Here is a 22,481-nt window from a genome sequence, read left to right on the forward strand (position 1 = left end):
CTTGATTTCTCATCAGACTTTGCATGATCGTCTCCATAATTTCATAAAAAGATGACTTCATGGGGTAGATTTCGAAGGTATCAATGGTGCTGTTTGGGACCGAGATGTAGACACTTTGTGTTGGATCCGGCTTTTCAGCTCCTTGTAAACCGGACAACCTCTATAGTTTTCCGTGTGGTTACCTCCACAATTTCCACATTTCTTGTTACGGGGCCTTTTTTGTTTAATTTGCATTCCGCAGAGCCATGGAGCTCGCCACAAGCTACACATACGGGGCGAAGCATGCAGTAAGATTTCGTGTGTCCAAATTCTTGGCAATTGGTTCATTGTACCGGGCCATTGCGCTTATGCGGCTCCTCAACAGAGACTCTGCGATAAGGTAAGTACTGGAGCTTGTAGATGGGATGCACTTCATTCCTTTTCAAAGCTTTAAGCGCTGGTATCAGTTCCACTTTGAATAAGGGTTGAGGGCGTCGATTTCTATTAATTATGTTGGTAACAGTTTTTTCTTCAAATCCGTTCTCCTTAAGTGCATCAGCTACTTCTGTTGGTTGTACTTTTGCTTCAATGCCCTTAATTACTACTTGTTGGCCTTTGCTAGTTCTTTTTGTTGTCATCTGTTTAGGTATTTAGTCAGAATTCTGAACTTATCTTCGTGTTTGACTCGGACTTTAGTATCATCAATATTGACTTTTGTTAAGGGAATAACGTGGAAATTATCATTCCCTAAAAGTTCCAATATAGAATTCTCGAGAGAGTTTTACAAATTGGAGGCGGCTTTGGCTTTCTTTTCTCCGATTCAGTTTCTGTATTGGGCAGGACATTGTACTGGTCCTCCAGAATTGCAAATCTATTCTCGCTGCTGGTGTTTTCCACCGTAGGTTGCTTGGAGGCAACACGGTTAAGCTTTGTCGTATTGCCCGACTCAGCATTCTGTGGTCTTAATTTCCGTTTAATTTGAATGTAGCGGTCCATTGTTGCGGTTGCAGTGAGGTTACTGTGCTAGTAACCGTAGCCAAGCAAATAGGTAATTGATGTGGGGAAAGGTGTGTCGCAGAGGAAGCGGATTTATCGCTTACCATGCTTTGAGTCGTAGGGGGGAACGCGAGAGGGGGAACGAGAGAGGGGGAACGCGATCTGTCGTTCACTATTGGCTTGAGTTCAGCGAACGGGATTGGGGTTAATTTTGGAGGAATTCGATTCAGCGTTAGTGTATTTTGTTGATAGAAATGATAAGTAAGCGTTGCTTCGCTGTAAAGAGAGCCGACGCTCGTCTTGCTCGCGTTGACGTTTTGACTGTACTTAATGTAAGTTTGTCTTTGATTTGTGTTTTTTTTCTTGAGGTCAAATTGTGGTCAATCTGTGGTCACGAAAACACGTCTACTCGTAACGATGGTCAAATTGTCAATCCTTGTCTTTTTTGAAAAATCTATTTCTAAAATTCGCCGTGTTACCTCCGGTGTCCCACAAGGGAGCAATCGTGGTCCGCTTCTTTTTACATTATTTATTAACGATGTACGCAGATGATGTTAAATTATGTCTGCAATATACATTGTATATACATATACATTTCCCGCCATTTTAACTTACAATCCGATTTAGAGAATTTCGCCGAGATAATTTACTAAATTTAAATGGGTTTCTTGCTTTACGGCGCCTAAACTGGGATGCAAATCTTATCTTACCTTCTTATTTTAGTAGACTACTGTTGATTAATTTACTCTCCTTAGCCAACCATAGAATGATGCTTGGTACTGTCTTCATTTATAACCTTATTCATGGTGAGATTGACAGAACCGACTTGGTAAGTTGGCTCTTCTTTTCTGTGCCAAGTAGATTAACAAGAAATTATATTTCCCTAATATTAAATCATTGTAGATGACTTGCATGAGCCTTTCAGAGTATTATGTTCTGACGATAATAGACTATTTTCCTATAATCTCAAATCTTGATTCGGATCCTCTTAAAACGATTAATACTTACTTCATTAGCACAAAATTGATTTTACTTTTTTCCCCGGACTTTACTTTCACATCTCTACGATATACGGCTGCGCCCCTTACTCTACAGTGATTCAAAAGATGTGAAATATAGTGTCTAGTAATTCTATTAGGCACAAATAAGTGTAGACGACCAAGTAACTCTCGACTCTCCATAGCCGGTTGGATATGGTGCAGTTGGAACCGGTTGCCCGTGATTTCTCTTCTGAACTCTGATTATACCCGTTACTCGTAGAGTAAAAGGGTATATTGTATTCGTGCAAAAGTATGTAACAGCTAGAAGGAAGCGTTTCCGACCCTATAAAGTATATATATTCTTGATCAGGGTCACTAGCCGAGTCGATATAGCCATGTCCGTCTGTCCGTCTGTCCGTCTGTCTGTCTGTCTGTCCGTATGAACGCTGAAATCTCGGAAACTATAAAAGCTAGAAGATTGGCATTTTGCATGCAGATTCTAGGAGTTCCTACGCAGCGCAAGTTTGTTTCAAAAAGGTGCCACGCCCCCTTTAACGCCCACAATCGCTTATATACGATTTTAAAAATTTAAATATTTCGGAAAAGTAAAAATGCAGTTTTATTGTGTTTATCAATACCTATCGAAATTTTTCAAATCGGACCATTCGTTAAAAAGTTATGCGTGATCAAAGTTTCTATCTCCATCTCCCTCGCACTCCCTTTACCTGAGTAATGGGTATCTAAAAGTCGGGGCACCCGACTATAGCGTTCTCTCTTGTTTTTAGTTGAAATCTATCAATTTATTAAATTAATTATTTTTGCATTATATAATATATTAAGTATTTAAAACTTTTTATTTAATTAACACTTTGTAATTTTTTAGATGGGGTCGCGGCCATCCTGAGGAGTACACAGATGCCATGAACTTGGGCGAAGAACGTTTTGATTCAATCGATTCTGATAAGAAACCGAGAGCTGGACAAATTCTCTGGATTCGTGGACTTACTCGCTTGCAAACTCAAGTAAGTGTCATATCCTAATAAACTGTTACATAAAATGAAAAAATACAACTGAACTATCTGATTACGAAAAAGAGGATCAAAATTATTTTTTGTTTACCTCATGATTTTTTTTTATTTTTTAAAGTTTTTTTCTTTTATTTATATTTATATACATTAATCACAATTGTTACATTACATGGGTATTTTATATGATATCTGACTCACATTTCACACAAATATCTTGTTATATTTTAATTTTTTTAGACACTGACGAAACTTACAAGAATATGTCTTTGTTTTAGTTTTAAGGTCGATTTTTTCGAAAAATGTCATAAAGGTATAAAAATGCGACTTCCAATTAATAATTCCAATAATTTAAATATCTGTGATATAGAAAATTTAAATTTCAGACATGTAGATGCAACCAACTAATCGACCTAATTATTATAAAAATATCGGGAATTATATGAGTATTTTTGTGTTCAAGACCATCAACTTTAAATTTTAATTTGTTTTTATATTTCTTATACGAATTGAAAATGTTATATTTGTGTTTTCCATCGGTAAATTCACTACCAAATACAGTACCGTTTCGTAAATTTGTCATGTTATAGTATTCCCAAAAATAATTTTGTTCTATATATCTTAAAAACATAAATATATTTATGTGCATATATATATATATATATGTATAATACATAAATAAATATTTAGGCATGGAAGATTTTTTAAGAGAACACAATATTCGGCAACCCGAAGCTGTTATTTTTGCGACTCTATTGAATTAAAAGTAAATAAATGCGCAAATGTATGTAAATATCCTTCAAGTGAATCAGTTCAGTTAGGCAGGGATAGTAGTTGATAGTTACAGATTGATTTTGTAGATTGATTTTATAAATAAAACTAGACAAGTTCGGTGTGAAGCCACAGCTTGTATTGCTCATCATCTGTCTTTTTTGATCTTCCAATTTATCTTGCTCCATCTGTCTTTCTCTATCTTTTTCGTCTGTATCGTATTTCTACAGTCATTTTACTGTTCAAGTGTGATTACAAATTCGGGACTAATTCGTTTTTAAGATTAATAAGAGATAAATAACTTAAATATGGTTTCCCGAGAATAAAAACATTTAGACTGTTTTTTTATGTTGTAGTATTATCTTTAATCGATTCTTGAAATTCATAAAAACTACGAAATATCTATGTAAGACTTCATCTACTTATACACATTTTCTATTAATTGACACCAGCACTTTTGTACACTTTACATAGCTTAGCTTTGATTGAAAGATTACTAAAAATAAATATGTCGATCTCTGACCTGAACAACCTAGCTAACGTTATTTTTTAATAACTTCCATGTCTCACCCTAGCATACAATTAATCGATATAAAATGATATTGTAATACTTATTTTTGTATATTTTCTTTACTTTTTATTGCTACCAAAATTAAACTTAGCTTTGATTACCATATGCATGATACTTTTCCGTAAAAAAGGGAAAAGTGCGCCTCTCATTTATTTCATTTTTCGGAATACCGAAGGGTGCATTTTTAGGCATTTTGCCAAATTTTTAATTTGGCTTGCCTTCATCCGTCTTTCAACTAACTAAAAATAAGTATAGGAAGGTTTTGATGTTGACTAACTAAAAAATTTCGTAAGAAAATAACGAAGATTTAAAGTAGAAAATGGTTATGGTAATAAAATTCAAAGCTAGTAAAACAAGAAGTAATATTTTAGATTAGTACTTAATTATATAATAGAAATATTCACTCTCCGATAAAATTGAAAAAACATTTTCCCCTTTTCAAATAAATACTTTTTTAATGTGTTTTGGGACCCTAAAGTTTTTAATGTGAAATAAAATATTTTCCAACCAATCACAATATAATGTATTAAGGAAATGTGAACCAGATGGGAATCACTTGTTCCCTTATGCCCCAGAAATCTTTTTCAACCAAATTGCTCAACTAAAACTTTCCGTTGGTTCTGATTAAAACATTAAAAATAAAAAGAACTGAACATTTAAAATCTACATTTTTTAATAAGGGAGGGGTTCCAAAACACATACAAAAAGTGAGTTTCGAAAAGCAGTTTTTTGATCGACCATGGTAATCATACGGATATGTTTCACAAAACGCTATAGTCAAGTGTATGAACAATAAGACACATACCCGGTACTCAATTCACCAATTTTGCATCAACTTTATGTGTATGCAATGTGTAGGATTAAAATTAATTTATTTATATATAATATAATCAACATTTATTTTGAATGCTTAATATAGAATAGTGAAATTTTATATCTTTTTTAAAAATACAAATTTAAAAAAACTTAAATACCTACAATTTAAGAAAAATCTTTTTCTGGGTTTATTATTTACTCACTACCTGGCTACGGGTACGTAGCAAAAAGTTTGCAACACAGTGGAAGAATGCCGACCCCTAGTTGAAAATATAAAGTAAACCGGAACGATCATAACTTTTATGAATAAAACTAAAAAATAATCATTATACGTGATTTGTATTTTAACAAAAACTTGGAATCAATCGTTTTTTGAGTTTTTTAAAACCTAAATCTTAGATAATGTTATCTTCATGTAATTTATATCTTTGTAAAAGGATTCTTTATTTTATATTTTTTTTTATTTTAAATATCTCAAATTTTTTTGCTTTAAAAACTCAAAAAAAGATTATGTTGTGCTTAAAGAAATTAAAATCCCATGTAGGTAACAATTTTATTTGAAATTTTCATTGAATATTTTTATAAATAAAAATCCAAAAAAAAACCACACTAATAATTTTTCCAAGCAGTTCAATAATTTCTGTTTAAATTGGATATCCCGAAAATTTTATTTTATTTCCGTGATTCGAAAATCACAAATAAATATAACAGAACTATTGGTCAAAAAATTTAAAAACTTCGTTGGTTTTGCCTAGTACAATGAGTTGAAACATTTGGACTTTGTATAAACCTTGCTGGTTAACCTTTTTGCGAAATTTAAGTCCCGGCAGCAGCGTTAGTTGCTCTGAACTGATAAAAGCCGCAGTTTCTGTTGCTTAATAACGGTTGGAATCTAGTTATTAGACATTTCAAATGATAAGGAATATGCAAATAGACAACTTTAGGACGTAACATCGGAATCATGATCGTTCGACGCGTACTTTTAAACTGAAATATTTTGCACCACCGCCCTTAACAGCTAAAATTTTCTATATTTATATTTTCCTCCAAACCAATAATTTTCTTAAAGTCTCCTAAATTAAAGATTTCGATCGGTATCACTGGATCCGATCAAACCATTTCAGCAGATTTTTATTTTTGCATGTATGTATAGTAGTCCCCTCCTCACACTCTCGAACTACGAATTATCGCTAAGTGTACAACCGTCAAAATAGATTTTTATATAAGACGTAGTTACTCCTTTGAATTCTGTTAACAAATAACGATTTTTCGTATGTCAGCTATTTGATAAACGAAATATATAAGCGACTTTATCTCTAGAAATAGGTATTTTTAATTATTTATTTTCTTTTTGGAGTTTTTACATTCATTTCCTAATAGTTTCTATTGCAACTACATAGTACAGTCCTCAGATTTTATAAAATACAAATATACCAATTCAATTCATATTTAAATATAAAAGATACGATTTTCATATATTTTGATCGGAACTGTCTTTTTATACCCTTGCAGAGGGTATTATAATTTTGGTCAAAAGTGTGCAACGCAATGAAGGAGACATCTCCGACCCTATAAAGTATATATATTCTTGATCAGGATCTCCTCCTGAGTTGATATAAGCATGACCGTCTGTCCGTCTGTCTGTTTCTACGCGAACTAGTCTCTCAGTTTTAAAGATATCGAATTGAAACTTTGCACACCCCTTGGTTCCTTTGCACGCAATATATAAGTCGTTTCTATGGTAGCTATATGATATTGTTGTCCGATTTTGACAAAACTAAAATCGTAATTATAATATAGTAAATAATTACTATATCTCAAAGGAATATTTTAATAAATAGAAAAACAGCAATGTAAAATTTAAAAAAGTTTTTTTTCTTTGGGAGCTATGTGATATATGTGTCAGATTTTAACTTAATTAAATATGGCTCGTTCCCACTTATATACTACCTGCAATAGAAAGACAACTTTTGGGAAAATTATAAGCAGAACGCTTTAAATCTGAGGGACTAGTTTGCGTAGAAACGGACGGACGGACAGATCGACTCTCCTGGTGATGCTGATCAAGAATAAATATACTTAATAGGGTCAAAATCGGACAACAATATCGTATAGCTGCCATAGAAACGTTGGCAAAATACAGCGCAAAATCGAAATGGAATCGTTTTGTAAAATCTGCAAGGGTATAAAAACTTCTGCTTGAAAAGTTTGCTTCCTGTCTTGTTTTTAATTTTTTTTTTTCATTGGTATTTGGTAATATTTAAAATCTAGGAATTACGGGTTTAATTAAATTAAAATCCCATAATCCCATAAAAAATCGAAAAATTCAAAAAAATAAAAATTAAAAAATGTATTTTGCCGGTTTTTGTATTTATCAAAATATTTCCTTGATATAAGAATTACGCTTTTAGTTTTGTCAAAATCGGACAACAATATCATATAGCAGCCATAGAAATGATGGCAAACTGCAGCGCAAAATCGACATAGCTTCATTGAATTGTGTTCGTTTTGTAATAAATGCAAGTGTATATAAGGGTTTAGAGGAAAACTCGATTTATCTAGAAAGACACAGTAAGAATGGATACTACACAAGTACACACAGTAACCGTGAACCAGCTATATGATACAGTCATCCGATACCATATATATTTTTTTCCGATTGTTCCTATGACAGCTATTTGTTATAGTCATCCGGTCTATCTTCTATATACTTTTGATTTTTTTTTTAGATAGCTTTACAATTGAAAGACTGTTTGTTTAGAAACGAACGGAAGGAAATGGATCGGAAATTTCTCGTTCACTGCGTTGCAAATTGTTGACTAAAAATTGTAAACTCTTTGCTAGGGTTTAATACAATCTTGGTCTTTTTTTCCTTTTAAAAAATTTGATCTGGAACTATACGTAATTCATATAAGACCTATGGTTCACTAATTGACTTACCTTGACTATAGCGTTAATTGATTTACTTTCAATAGTATTGGTTGAGCTGAAAATATAGCATAGCCTTAAACAAATTGAAAAAGTGACTCGCACTTTATGATGATATTATGTAATTGGACTTGTTTTCAACAGTAAGTGTACAACACATATTTACAATTTTTTCCGTAACCCACCCCGGTTTGAATGCATAATTAACTTTCATATGGTTCTGCCGCAGTTCCATTTTAAAATAATGTTTTCGGCATTCCTTTAACAGATCATAATATATCGATTGTGGTAGAACATTATATGAATGAATATTAAATTAGAGGGTATATATTGAAGTACTTTACTTAGATCAGCATCACTTCTTACCCATTTTATTAAATAAAAGTGAACTTTTATCAAAAAATGTGTCAAGTATAATAATGGTGCAGTAAAAATATACAATAGCAACAAACCTACCAACTATTAATTTAAACACCATGCAAGAAATAATGCAAAACCTTCTAATGTTAATTTAATATTTTTCGTCCCTTTTAATATGCTAATTGCTAACCCATTCCCGATCGAATCAACCTATAACATTAATGACTATAACTATGACTATAATGACATATTTATTAATTTGAAATAATAAATTTAATAATATACATAAATAAAAAAATACAAATTAAACTTGTGTCATTACTATTATTGATTGTAATTGAAAACTCACGCGCAAACTGAACTTAATAACTATAACTATAAAAACATATTTTATAACACTACAAAAAATGTTAAAAAAATAAAAAAATAATAAAAAATACAAATTAAACAATAATCTTTGTACGTACGACATGCGTCATTACTATTATTAATTGTAATTGAAAACTCACGCGCAAACTCAACTAACGACCAGATTTCAGTACCGGTAAGAATTGTCTATAATTTTATGTATTGGCAGCTAGACAGTTTTTTTGTAATACAAATACGTAACCATCCATTATGTTTATAACTTAATTTTTCTAATTACTTTTTGGTTACACTCGCACCCTGACATCGACGAGACGTTCCTTGCGTTTACCTTAGTTAATATGCTTCAATTGACAGTCATCATTGGAGACATTTTTGCAAACATTCATTTTTGCGTATTGTCTATATGAAGAAAATACAATTTCTTGTATGCAGTATTTATATTTCTTTGTGTTTGCTATTGTAAATAAATAACTAATACCGTATTTATTTTTAAAACAATGTTATTCACCAAGTACTTATTTTTTCTTAATTTTTACAACCTAAGCACTTTTAATAAACGTATCAATATTTAGGGAAAAACGGATATGCACTGATATCACTGAGAAAAATTTTAATTTTGGCAAGGACACTGTTTGAGAAAATGAAAAACTGGCTTTATTCATGTGGTTGTCTAAAATATTTAAATCCCAGGTGGGAGAAATATATTTAAACTTTCTTTTATATGGGGAGTGAAATAACTTCTTAAAACCAATAAATGTTTGATCCAGATTTTATTTTAATAGGCTTTTAATAATTGGTTTGTTAGATATTCTTTAACGGAACACTTTTATAAATATTTTTAAATCAAAAATAAATAAATTTTTTTTGAGACTGTTCAATATGCTATGACTAACAGCTTCTTTGTAGCTTGGTTTTATATACACAGCTACAGTGTACAAATATATAAAGAAGTAACAATTTTAACAAAAAATTATTGATTTGATCAAAAGAATATGCCACTTCAATATAACTTCCTTAAAACTTTTGTGCCTAAAAATTAAGATTTGCACGGTCAGTCAGACAGACATGGCTAATTTGGGCCAGCTGTTAATGCCGATAATTTATGATAACTACCTACCTGTTACATATTTGAATTATTTAGACATAAAATCTCTGCCAACTAAAGAGATTTTAATAAAATATACGACTGGCGTCAGCTCCAACGCAGATGATTTTGAAGTAGTCAATTTCATTCACAATATTCTAATTACAATTACCAAGAGACTACTATACTGCAAACAAGCTTTTGTTGAGCAGTTTATAAGAATCGTAGTCTCCTCACTTGTAAATATACTTTCGCATTTTTTAAGTCTTATGATTACCAACTACAGTAAGGTACGTTCATCTTTCTAATTAAGTTAAGGTGCGTTTTCTTGTTTTAATACCCTTGCAGAGGGTATTATAATTTTAGTCAAAAGTTTGCAACTCAGTGAAGGAGACATTTCCGACCCTATAATGTATATATATTCTTGACCAGAAGAGTCGATCTAGTCATGTCAGTCCGTTCGTCCGTCCTTCCGTCCGTTTCTACGCAAACTAGCCCCTCAGTTTTAAACCTATCTGCTTGAAACTTTCCCAAAAGTTGTCTTTCTATTGCAGGTAGTATATAAGTCGGAACGACTTTGTTGTTCTTAATTTTTTTTGTTCTTTGGGATTTGGCAATTTTTAAATATTATGGAATTAAGGTTTTAATTCAATTTAAATCGGACATTTATATCATAAAGCTCCCATTGAAGAATCAAAAAATTAAAAAAAAAAAACAGAAATTAAAAAAAATGACATTTTTGTGTTTTTCTATTTATCAAAATATTCCTTTGAGATTTAGTAATTATTTACTATATCAGAAATACGCTTTTAGTGTTGTCAAATCGGACAACAATATCATAAGCTGCCATAAAAACGATGGCATAATGCAGTTTTTAGTAATATAGGCATATAAATCGAAATGTAGTCATTTTGTAATAACTGCAAGGGTATATAAACTTCGGTTTGCCGAAGTTTGCTTCCTTTCTTGGTATAATTGGAAATAGTGTGTGGTTTTTTAATGGGTTTTCCTGTGCCAAAAAGACCAAAATACGATTGCTAAGATTTTGTTACACTGTGCTGTCTTACTGTTTTAGAGAAATTCTCCTGTTTCGATTTTCAATTGCGTAGTAACAGTGGTTATAAGTACCCATTATTTCAGGGTGACAAAATGTGGTACATTATATCTTAACTAGGAATTTATTCTCGCAAGAACATTGTACCTTACCTAGACCCAAACATTTTTACCTTTCCCAACATGGTTCGTTATTAGATTTCTGTAAAATTTGTTTACCCTTGCAGAGTGTATTATAATTTCAGTCAAAAGTTTGCAACGCAGTGAAGAAGACATTTCCGGACATATAAAATATATATATTTTTGATCAGCATCACCAGGAGAGTCGATCTAGCCATTTGTGGGTATGTCCGACCGCCTGCCTGTCCGTCCGTCTGGTTTTACGCAAACTAAGCTCTCAGTTTTAAAGCTATCTACTTGAAAGTCGGAATCGAGTCGGTTCGGGCGATTATATCATATAGCTCTCATAGGAACAATCGGGGAAAAACTTTGTTGTTTTAATTTTTTTTTGTCTTTGGGATTTGGTAATATTTAAATAATATGGAATTACGCTTTTAATTAAATTTAAATCATATAGCTCCCATAGGAAAATCAAAAAATTAAAAAAAAATTTGTATTTTGTTTTTTTTTTGTTTATCAAAATATTCCTTTGAGATATAGTAATTATTATCAGAATTACGACTTTAAGTTTTGTTAAAATCGGACAACAATATCATATGGCTGCCATAGAAAAGATGGCAAAATGCAGTGCAAAATCGGCAAAGCTTCATTGTTTTCAGTAATATAGGCCTAGAAATCAAAATGTAGTCGTTTTGTAATAACTGCAAGGGTATATAAACTTCAGCATGCCGAAAAAACTATTTCCAATTTAATTTTTTTGTACAAAACTTTGATCTAAAGATTTATAACCCGAATAACTATTTATTACCCCAATTCTTTTATTTAAAAAAAGAAAAGAAATAACAAGACCATCCCTAAATTTATTTCTTTCTAATTTTGATTGTCTAACATTTGGAGTGAGAGCTAGTTTTTTTCAACGCACACATTTTGTCTTATTATTTTTGTATCCAAAAGAAAAACTTAAAGCAAAGCTTTTTGATTGTAACATTTTTGACTTATAAGATAATAACCAAATGGCAAAATGTGTCCCAACTTACACGTTTTGTTTTGTTTTGACAGAGCGAACTGTAATTGTTCTAAACCAAAAATCAGCTTGCGTCAAGAATTGTTGTTATTTTAGCAATAAGTTTTTGTCCTAACTTAATAATATTACAAAACGTATTTTAAAAGTCGTAAAAAACTATTCTTTGTATATTATACGAAATGGAAGTTGATTGCCAGGGAACTTTATTTTATACCTTTGCTATTATAAATTCAAAAATTAGCAAAGCAGTGAAGGGCAATTTTCCGACCCTATAAAGTATATATATTCTTGATCACCGTCATCACATTGTAACTTTGTTATTTATTACATATATCCAGTTACTCTGAGATTTTGTATTTTTAGCTATTTTAGTCAAACGGTTTTAGTTCCATAAAAATGGATCGATTGTTTCATATAGCTGTCATAATAACAATTGGGAAAAAAAGGAAATATATATTAAATTATAACTTAGTTGTTTCTTAGCATATACCTTTATTTATTAACATATACATTTACTTCCAGATATAATAATTATACCCTTGCAGATGGTATTATAGTTTCACTAAAAAGTTTGTAACGCAGTGAAGGAGACATTTCCGACCTTTTAAACTATATATATTCTTGATCAGCATCAATAGGAGAGTCGATCTAGCCATGTCCGTCGGTCCGTCCGTCCGTCCGTCCGTCCGTCCGTCCGTCCGTCCGTCTGCCCGTTTCTACGAAAACTAGTCCTTTAGTTTAAAAGCTATCTGCTGGAAACTTTCTCAAAAGTTGTCTTTCTATTGCATGTAGTATATAGGTTGGAACGAGCCGGATCGGGCGACTATATGATATAGCTGTCATAGAAACAATCGGAAATTTTTTTTTTTTAAGTTTAACTTTGTTTTTAATTTTTTTTGTTGTTGTTGTGATTTGGGAATATTTAAATACTTTCGAATTACGGGCTTAATTAAATTAAAATCGGACATCTGTTTAATATATGTAGCTCCCATAGGAAAATCAATCGTTTATCAAAATATTCCTTTGAGATATAGTAATTATTTACTATATAGACTTTCGATTTTAGTTTTGTCAAAATCGGACAACAATTCATAAAGCTGCCATTTGTAATAACTGCAAGGGTATATTAACTTCGGCTTGCCGAAGTTTGTTTCCTTTCTTGTTTTTAGTAATATAGTCATAAAAATCGAAATGTAGTCCTTTTGTAATAACTGTAAGGGTATATAAACTTCTGCTTCAGCTTCTTCTTTTCGTGCTCCATATGAATGCAATTTTCTGATACAAGAAAGAAAGAGAAAAGGGGCTAGATTGCCGAAGTTTATAATATTTAAATAAATTAAAAAGTTCAGACAAAAAAACGAATAACGATAATATTCACGACCATACTTTCCTATGACAGCTTTGTTATATAGGCGCACGGTCAGAGGAGTTTTGATCAAGGGTTTGGTTTATAGGGTCGGAAAAGTAAACTATTCTGTGGTACAAACATCTGACCATATTATAGTACCGTTTGATTATTGTACCCTTTACTTAAACGAAAACAGCCTTTAAATTGAAATAATTTACTTTAAAGTGGTCGGGAAGCTTAAACTTAAATAGAAATCGTCATTAAGTTTTTATTTTATCATAATAAAGTAGAGCCACGCATACATACATATACATGTATAACATATATCAAAATATAATCTATTATTTTAATTTGATTCTTCCTTTTTTATATATTACATTTATTGATTGATCCGCTTTGAATTTTCATTATTTATTTCAAATGTAATTATAAGATATTTGTTATTAATTTTTGTAATTTTAAAGCCGGCGGAACCAATACGAGAGACTGAGGTGTAATTGACAATTGCAATAAAATGATCATCAAGTTCTACATACATGTAATATTGAAACTAACCTGCAGTTATCCTCGCAAATCGAAATCTAATCTAAGTGATATAATAAAGTATGTGTATATCTTTTCATTTTATAAAGCGCATATTGATCAAAATTTCGTATATGTATATGGTAAATTAAATTAATAATGCAGCTAAAAAGGTAGATCATGCAAAGGTTAAATGTGCATATAGTCTAGTCGTGTTCCTACACGGTCCTCCTCGACCTAAATCGAAAAAATCAAAATTTCCTAAAATATTCCCATATTTGTCTGTATAGTAAGAGTTATTTATTTTTATGTTATGTTGTCCGGGGAAGTGTGTAAGTATAACCGTTTCAAATAGGCCTACTTCATTGTAAAAAATTATAGTATTTGAATAAAGTAAATCAAATATTTTACTGGTAGGGTAAAAAAGGAGTTCATACATATGGCTGCTCAAACGTATGAAATGGAATTTAATTGATACAATTTGGTAAAGCAACTAAAAACTCAACAAAAACAACAATATTGTTTCGACATCAAGATCTGCTACTATGACTACTTTAAACTACAACATACAACAACAACAGCAACATCGTCTTAAAAGTGTCTTCTGCTTCGCTTCAAATTCTGTATGCTTAGTACTTTGTCTCTGATAACTACTGATCTGTCTTCTACAACCACCTTCAATACATACGCTAATCCAACTCTACACTTCTAAAGGGCATTCAAACGTACGTAATTAAATATTCTTATTTTTTTCTACCCAATTTAACGAACCTTATGCACGTCGATTAAAGAAAAACAGTAGCAATACAAACCAAAACATTAAATAAATTAGTAAACTTGCGACAAAGTGTAAAGTCCTCCTCGCATATTCCTACATTTTCTTATTTTTTTGTGACACTTTCTCGACCAATAATGCCAGCACCTATTTTAATACCGTAAAAAGCTTTGAATTTCACCATTTAGGAAAAGATTTTTCTATGTCTGATTATGGCGCCTCTTGGTAGTTTCGATTGGTAATTGACAGCTATACATAATATAAAATTTCATTACTTAGTTTTTTAAATCATCTTTTATTTAAATACCTATGATTTCGAGCTAATATAATGTACTTCTATAAATGAAAATAGTTTATTATTTAACTTGGGAAATTATTGATTATATAGTCTTTTAAATGTTTTAAATAAATCGGTTTATTGTAAATGTGGTTTTGACAAAAACACACTAAGATTTTCGTCTGATTACTATATTGGACAAAATAAAATAATGAAGAAAAGCTACATAAATTTTCGCAGAATGGATTTTTATACCCTTGCAGAGGGTATTATAATTTTGGTCAAAAGATTGTAACGCAGTGAAGGAGACGTTTCCCACCCTATAAAGTATATATATTCTTGATCAGGATCAATAGGGTAGTCGATATAGCCATGTCCGTCTGTTTCAAAACCGTTTGTGAGCTCAGTTTAAAAGCTAGCGATCTGAAACTTTCACAGTCGTCCTAAAACATGTTTACGCAGATCAAGTTTGAAAAGCGATCGGACGTCTATAACCTATAGCTCCCATAGGAACAATCAGCGCTTGCCGAACGGAGGTCTATATTTTATAGCTTTCATAGGAATAATTTTTAAAAGCTATTGACATGAAACTAATCTTATTTATTTATGTATACCGTGCTCAGGGTAAAAATTCTTGCCAACCAGACAACTATATACTTCAGCTGACATTTAAATCTTAATCTTAATTAATCTTAATCTTTTTTTTATATAATAACATAAAATTTAATTTATATTTCGCGCAGTGTATAAGCTATTGACATTAATTTTTCACAGTCTGCAAGGGTATTAAAACTTTGGCTTGCCGAAGTTAGCTTTTGTCCCCTTTTGAAAATAAATTTCTTGCTTACTTAACTTTAAAATACGTGTTGTGTGAAGTCAATGAGCTAGTTGTGCAACAACCTGTTTTGTTTTTCACCGTTGGACAATTTTAATAAAAAACAAGAAAGGAAAGCTAACTTCGGGCGGAGCCGAAGTTGATATACCCTTGCAGAATACTCTGTAAATTATATTCTCCAAAATTATTCATATAATGCGTTCTTAATACTCATAAAAAATCCCAACTTCCTAACTTTACAAACACGAAAGTTATGGCATTTCCGATCAATCAGTTATATTGCAGCTATAGGATATCGTCGGCCGATCCTTTTGAAATTTGGTAGGTCGGACTGATTGGCCAAATATAAAATCCATAGAAAATCCCAACTTCCTAACTTTACAAACACGAAAGTTATGGCATTTCCGATCAATCAGTTATATGGCAGCTATAGGATATAGTCGGCCGATCCTTATGAAATTTGGTAGGTCGGATTGATTGGCCAAATATAAAACCCATAGAAAATCTCAACTTCCTAACTTTACAAACACGAAAGTTATGGCATTTCCGATCAATCAGTTATATGGCAGCTATAGGATATAGTCGGCCGATCCTTATGAAATTTGGTGAGTCGGATTGATTGGCCAAATATAAAACCCATAGAAAATCTCAACTTCCTAACTTTACAAACACGAAAGTTATGGCATTTCCGATCAATCAGTTATATGGCAGCTATAGGATATAGTCGGCCGATCCCGGCCGTTCCGACTTATATACTGCGTGCAAAGGAAAGAAGGGTGTGTGCAAAGTTTCAATTCGATAGCTTTAAAACTGAGAGACTAGTTTGCGTAGAAACAGACAGACGGACAGACGGACAGACAGACGGACAGACGGACAGACGGACAGACGGACATGGCTATATCAACTCAGGAGGTGATCCTGATCAAGAATATATATACTTTATAGGGTCGGAGACGTCTCCTTCACTGCGTTGCACACTTTTGACCAAAATTATAATACCCTCTGCAAGGGTATAAAAATATTTACGATACGTCGATTAAAACGGCATTTGTCAAACATGTTCATTTTAATAGTTGTTACGATCTGTGAATTATTACGGAAAAAGAATACATTTTGTTTTCTTTATTACAACTTTTTACCAAACCGCTATCAATAATGGCAACATTTTGTTTATTGTTACAAAAGTAAATAAATTCACAAATAAAGATGGTCAAACGTGACTTTATAGTGCTAGGAATAATCAATATTCTCCCATCCTCTTTAAAGGGGGTATATACCTTTTTCATTTTCAAACAAGAGAGAACGCTATAGTCGAGTGCCTCGATTATTAGATACCCGTTACTCAGCTAAACAACTTAATATAAATATGCCTTCTTGTAATAAATTGACTAGAAATATTAAACATACATACTTATATTGGCTAAACACATACATTCTTAAATAGTATTATTTATATTAAAGTCTAAATGTTAGCACAACACGAGTATCGGGTATAGCGAATAGCTTTCTTTAAAAGGAGTTATCTTTGCCGGGCAATTGCAACTGTGTACAATGTAAATACATACATATGTATATGCTTACATACATACACACATACGCCATTGTTTGACTCAGACCTCCAATTTGGCTAACTTGATTTGATTTGCATAGTTCTTGGGATATAGTTCGGTATTGACAAATGAAAACCATCGCAATTTCCTTTAATAGAAATCCTTATCGAGAATTAACGTTGACTTTGTTGAGCACCTTGGCCAGCTGTTCCAAAGTCATCTGTTAGATGGCGCTATGCAGGCGCTTGCCAGGCTTAACCGTTTAATGGGTTTTTGGGCGTTAGAGTGGGCGTGGCAAACTTTTATTAGGCCAATCGATAGGTATTGACGAAATAAATACATATCAATTAAAATTTTCATAATATCATCAAAACAGTGGCCACAGCTTGTGGCTTGTGGGCGTCAGAGGGGGCGTGGCACCATTTTTATAGTTTCCGAGATCTCAGCGTTCATACGAACGGACAGACAGACGGACAGACAGACAGACGGACAGACAGACAGACAGACAGACAGACGGACAGACGGACAGACAGACGGACAGACAGACGGACATGGCTAGATCGACTCGGCTAGTGATCCTGAACAAGAAGATATATACTTTATAGGGACGGAAACGCTTCCTTCTACCTGTTACATACTGTTTACTCTACGAGTAACGGGTATAAAAATCGAAATTTTTTTAGCTTTATCTTAATGAACAACTTTTTGAGAACATTTCCCCAAATTTTCATAGAGATTTGAGCAGTAGAAAAAAAGTTACAGCGCTCCTAGCCGCGCGCCTCGTCCCCGCCCAAACCCAAACTTGAAACTTTAAACGCGAACATCTCGAAATGGTGTTTTTTGAAAAATGACTTTGCGGTGATATGGATTGGCGAAAAACTACTGAACCGATTCTCTTCAAATTTGTTTTTGAATGTTCGTAATGAATTTTATTAGATCGTTTTTTCATGTAAAAATTTTGATTTCGCCGAAATAGATAGTTTTGTAAGAATTTTATCGTCCAAAAACGTAATTTTTTGCAGAAAACGTTCCCGTATGCACAAAAAAGAAAATGTTTAAAACGTTCGTTCAAGTACAGGATACTACTTTAAGCTAATGAAATATTTTTAGAAATCATTATATAATGTTATATGATATATAATGATATATGAATTTTATATCATTATAAATGTGTCTTCTCTTTAATTACATTTGGACTAGCAATACTTTAACTTTTAAAGCTTAAAAAAAAATAATTGAGGAACAACATTAAACAATATTACACTGCGAACCTTAAAAAAATAAATCAACCAAAGGTCATTAAACATAACATTCAAAACAAGTGTCCTAAAAAATGTAAACAAAACAAAAGCCAAACAGCCGTTCTTGTTTCTGTCCCCACCCCTAAAATGCAATCGTCAGTAGGGTATGCAGGCACCATCCGCTCGCAGAACAACAACCAAAGCTGATTTGGTTTAAAGTTTTCTGAACCACTTAAAAGCAGTGGGCTTTTTTTGACACCGACTGCGATATGCCCTGTTCGTATCTCAGTAGATTGATTTCTATTAATTGGAATACATATATATGCAAAACATTTTACAGCTACTACTGATATGAATTTGCAAACCAAAATGAAATTTATGCTGAAATATTAAAAAATATACTGTAACATATAATATTCTTATTATACCCGTTACTCGTAGAGTAAAAGGGTATATTGTATTCGTGCAAAAGTATGTAACAGGTAGAAGGAAGCGTTTCCGACCCTATCCCTAAAGATTATAAAATGAAAGACCGATTTTTAAGGGGATACGGCCACAGCCCAAACCGTAAGAGCAAGAGCAGACAAATTTTTTCACAGTATTCCATTGGGGGCGTGGGCGCCCACTAAGATCCGATATGTCCCCCCAGTGGCCCCAAACAGCTCCAACATCCATTATTCTGAGCAAAAAAAAGTTGATGTATTTAAGCTTAACTTCTAAACTGGTTGGAATTTCGATATTTGGTTTTTTCCGAATTTTAGGTTTTGAAAAGGCCTAATTAGAAATCTAAAAGAAATTTTGATATCCCCCATAATTTGGGGTCTACATTTAAAATTAACTTTTCGATTTAAAAAATCTAAACCGCTGCTCCGATCAAGATGATTTTTCGCTCAATAGTTATTCTATGGCCCAAATGCTTAAGTTTAATTTTTCAAGTTTTTAACATTTTTTTAAGTATTTTTAACGAATTTATTTAGATTTTCTAAGTTATTGCGTTGCATTTTGCGTGAGCCTGTCGAGAGAGCGAAACCCAGAGAGCGGATGCCAAGAGAGCGACGGTCGAGAGAGCAACAGCCAAGAAAACTGATGATGGGGAGGGGAAGGGGAGGGGAAAGAGGCAATTTAAGTTAAATTTGTTTAGGATTTTAAAAACTTAAACTGCTGCTCCGATCAATATGATTTTCGATCAATAGTCAGTCCTGTGGATCAAATGCTTAGGTTTTATTTTTCATTTTTTAGCAGAAGTAAGAGCCTTATTTAATTTCCACCATGGAAGAAAATAGAAAATTACTACAAATTCTGTAAGCAAAGCCAAAATGTTTCCAAGTTAAATATTAATCTTAAGATTCGAACTTTTGACCAAATACGTATATACATATGTATATTTGGATATGTTTTGATTTGCTTATATGTACAATACATGTACATACACACAATGTGTGTGTATGTTTCTATTCGAAAGTAGATAATGTGCTTAAATACAAATAAAATGATTTATTATACCCGTTTATCGATCAAATGTGGAATCTGAAAATAATACGTTACTTTGCTGTTTTTGTATTGGGTGCCAATCTTTTACTGTGTGTACAAAGGTTTTCGTTTCATTCAAAACAAGAAATTTGAAAACAACAAATTCCAATTTACAAACAAGTATACATATTTGTGCGCAAATTAAAATTGCATTGATAACATTGTAACTGATAAAAAGTATACAAGCTCACGACTTTTACTTGGATCACTTTCATTTATTATATAGCTCTGCCAGTATCCTTCTGATTCTCTCTCTTGAAGGATCTTCTACAAAGGTTGTTTACACAAAGGTTTTCAAAAAACGCGCAAATAAGAAATAAGAAAGTCCTGACAACCCAATTTCCTAACTCCAAACTAATATTAAGCGAACGAGCAAAAAGTCGTATACAATACAATTTTACAAAGCGTTGGGGCTGAGATGGGTGAAATATTTTTTTGGATGCACCTGGAGGGACAGGTAAAACCCTCTTGACAAACTTATTGTTGGCAAAAGTTAGAAGTTAAAAAAAAATAGCCCTAGCTGTAGTATCTTCCGGTATAGCTGCTACCCTGCTCAATGGAGGTCGAACTGCTCATTCTACATTTAAACTTCCTTTGGATTTAGTTAATTTAGAAACACCTCATTGCTCTATTTCAAAGCAATGTAATATGGCTGCGGTGTTTAAAGATTGTAAGTTAATTGTTTGGGATGAGTGCACAATGTCACATAAAGGTGGGCTTGAAGCCATAAATAGAACCCTGCAAGATAATAATGAGAATACTATGTTGGTGGGTGGTATTACAGTCCTGCTAGCTGGAGACTTTCGCCAAACCCTTCCTGTTGTTCCAAGAGGTACAAGAGCTGACGAAATAAAGGCCTGTTTAAAATCTTCATTTTTATGGCCACAGATAAACAAACTAGCGCTCACGAAAAATATGCGAGTGCACTTAAAAGGAGACAGTTCTGCAGGTATTTTTGCCGAAACTTTTTTAAAAATTGGGAATGGCGTCCATCCAACAGTTGATGGAAAAATAGTTATAACATCACGCTTAGGAAATGTAGTCAAAAACATTCAAGACCTTACATTCAAAATATTTCCTGACATTTCCAACATATCATGTAAAAGCTTAGATTGGCTATCTGAGCGCGCCATTTTGACAACGAAAAATGAAAGAGCAACCACTATTAATAATTTATTGCTAAACTCATTTGATGGTTTAGAAGTCTCCTATAAATCGGTCGACTCTGTTCCTGATGCTGATAATGCTGTTCATTACCCTGTTGAATTTTTAAATTCTTTGAATCCTCCAGGAATTCCTCAGCATAATCTGTCTCTTAGGATTGGAGCACCCGTAATGTTATTGCGAAATTTAAGTCCCCCACAGTTATGCAATGGGACACGATTGCAAATAAAAGGTCTTCATAAGAATGTAATCGAAGCAACAGTATTTACGGGGTGCGCGAAGGGGGAAACAGTGTTTATACCCAGGATCCCATTAATACCATCCAGTCTGCCGTTTCAGTTTAAAAGGCTACAATTCCCTCTAAAAGTTTGCTTTGCAATAACTATAAATAAATCGCAGGGGCAGACTTTAAAGCTGGCTGGACTAGATCTTAGAGAAGATTGCTTCTCTCATGGACAATTTTATGTCGCATGCTCTAGAGTTAGCTCTGCCAGTAGCCTTATTATTCTCGCTCCTGAAGGATCTTCTAAAAATGTTGTTTACACAGAGGTTTTAAAGTAATCATATTAATTAACATTATTAAACCTAGAAAGTTTCAGTGGAATAGGTCTAATTGGAGATACCACATTAAAAAAAACGCGCCAATTTCTCTACCTCAGGGGAGGTGTGGAAATAGGAAAGTCTTGACAACCGTACTCAAAACTAATTTTAAGCGAACGAAGTCGCGCCGGGTACAGCTAGTAAAGTATATATATTCTTGTTCAGGATCACTAGCCGAGTCGATCTAGCCATGTCCGTCTGTCCGTCTGTCTGTCTGTCTGTCCGTATGAACGCTGAGATCTCGGAAACTATAAAAGCTAGAAGATTGGCATTTTGCATGTAGATTTTAGAAGTTCCTACGCAGCGCAAGTTTGTTTCAAAATGGTGCCACGCCCCCTTAACGCCCACGATCGCTTATATACGATTTTAAAAATTTAAATATTTCGGAAAAGTAAAAATGCAGTTTTATTGTGTTTATCAATACCTATCGAAATGTAGAAGAAATTTTTCAAATCGGACCATTCGTTAAAAAGTTATGCGTGATTAAAGTTTCTATCTCCATCTCCCTCGCACTCCCTTTACCTGAGTAACGGGTATCTGATAGTCGGGGCATTCGACTATAG

General features: G+C 32.8%; 1 protein-coding gene across 13 annotated transcripts in view; it reads left to right on the forward strand.

The window, feature by feature from the left end:
- Positions 1–22,481, forward strand: part of LOC108041730 (plasma membrane calcium-transporting ATPase 2) — a 59,751-nt gene that overhangs the window by 31,095 nt on the left and 6,175 nt on the right. For 8 of the 13 annotated variants that reach the window (XM_044460584.1, XM_044460589.1, XM_044460592.1 and 5 more), the window contains one exon: positions 2,839–2,977. In XM_044460584.1, the coding sequence (XP_044316519.1) occupies positions 2,839–2,977 (139 nt within the window). Of the gene's footprint in view, positions 1–2,838; positions 2,978–8,958; positions 8,971–13,888; positions 14,056–14,363; positions 14,672–22,481 lie in introns of those variants that run through there. The other 5 variants (XM_044460588.1, XM_044460591.1, XM_044460593.1 and 2 more) reach the window with 4 other exon arrangements.

Source organism: Drosophila rhopaloa, unplaced genomic scaffold (assembly GCF_018152115.1).
Source record: "Drosophila rhopaloa isolate 14029-0021.01 unplaced genomic scaffold, ASM1815211v1 contig_203, whole genome shotgun sequence".
Taxonomy (NCBI): Eukaryota; Metazoa; Arthropoda; class Insecta; order Diptera; family Drosophilidae; genus Drosophila; species Drosophila rhopaloa.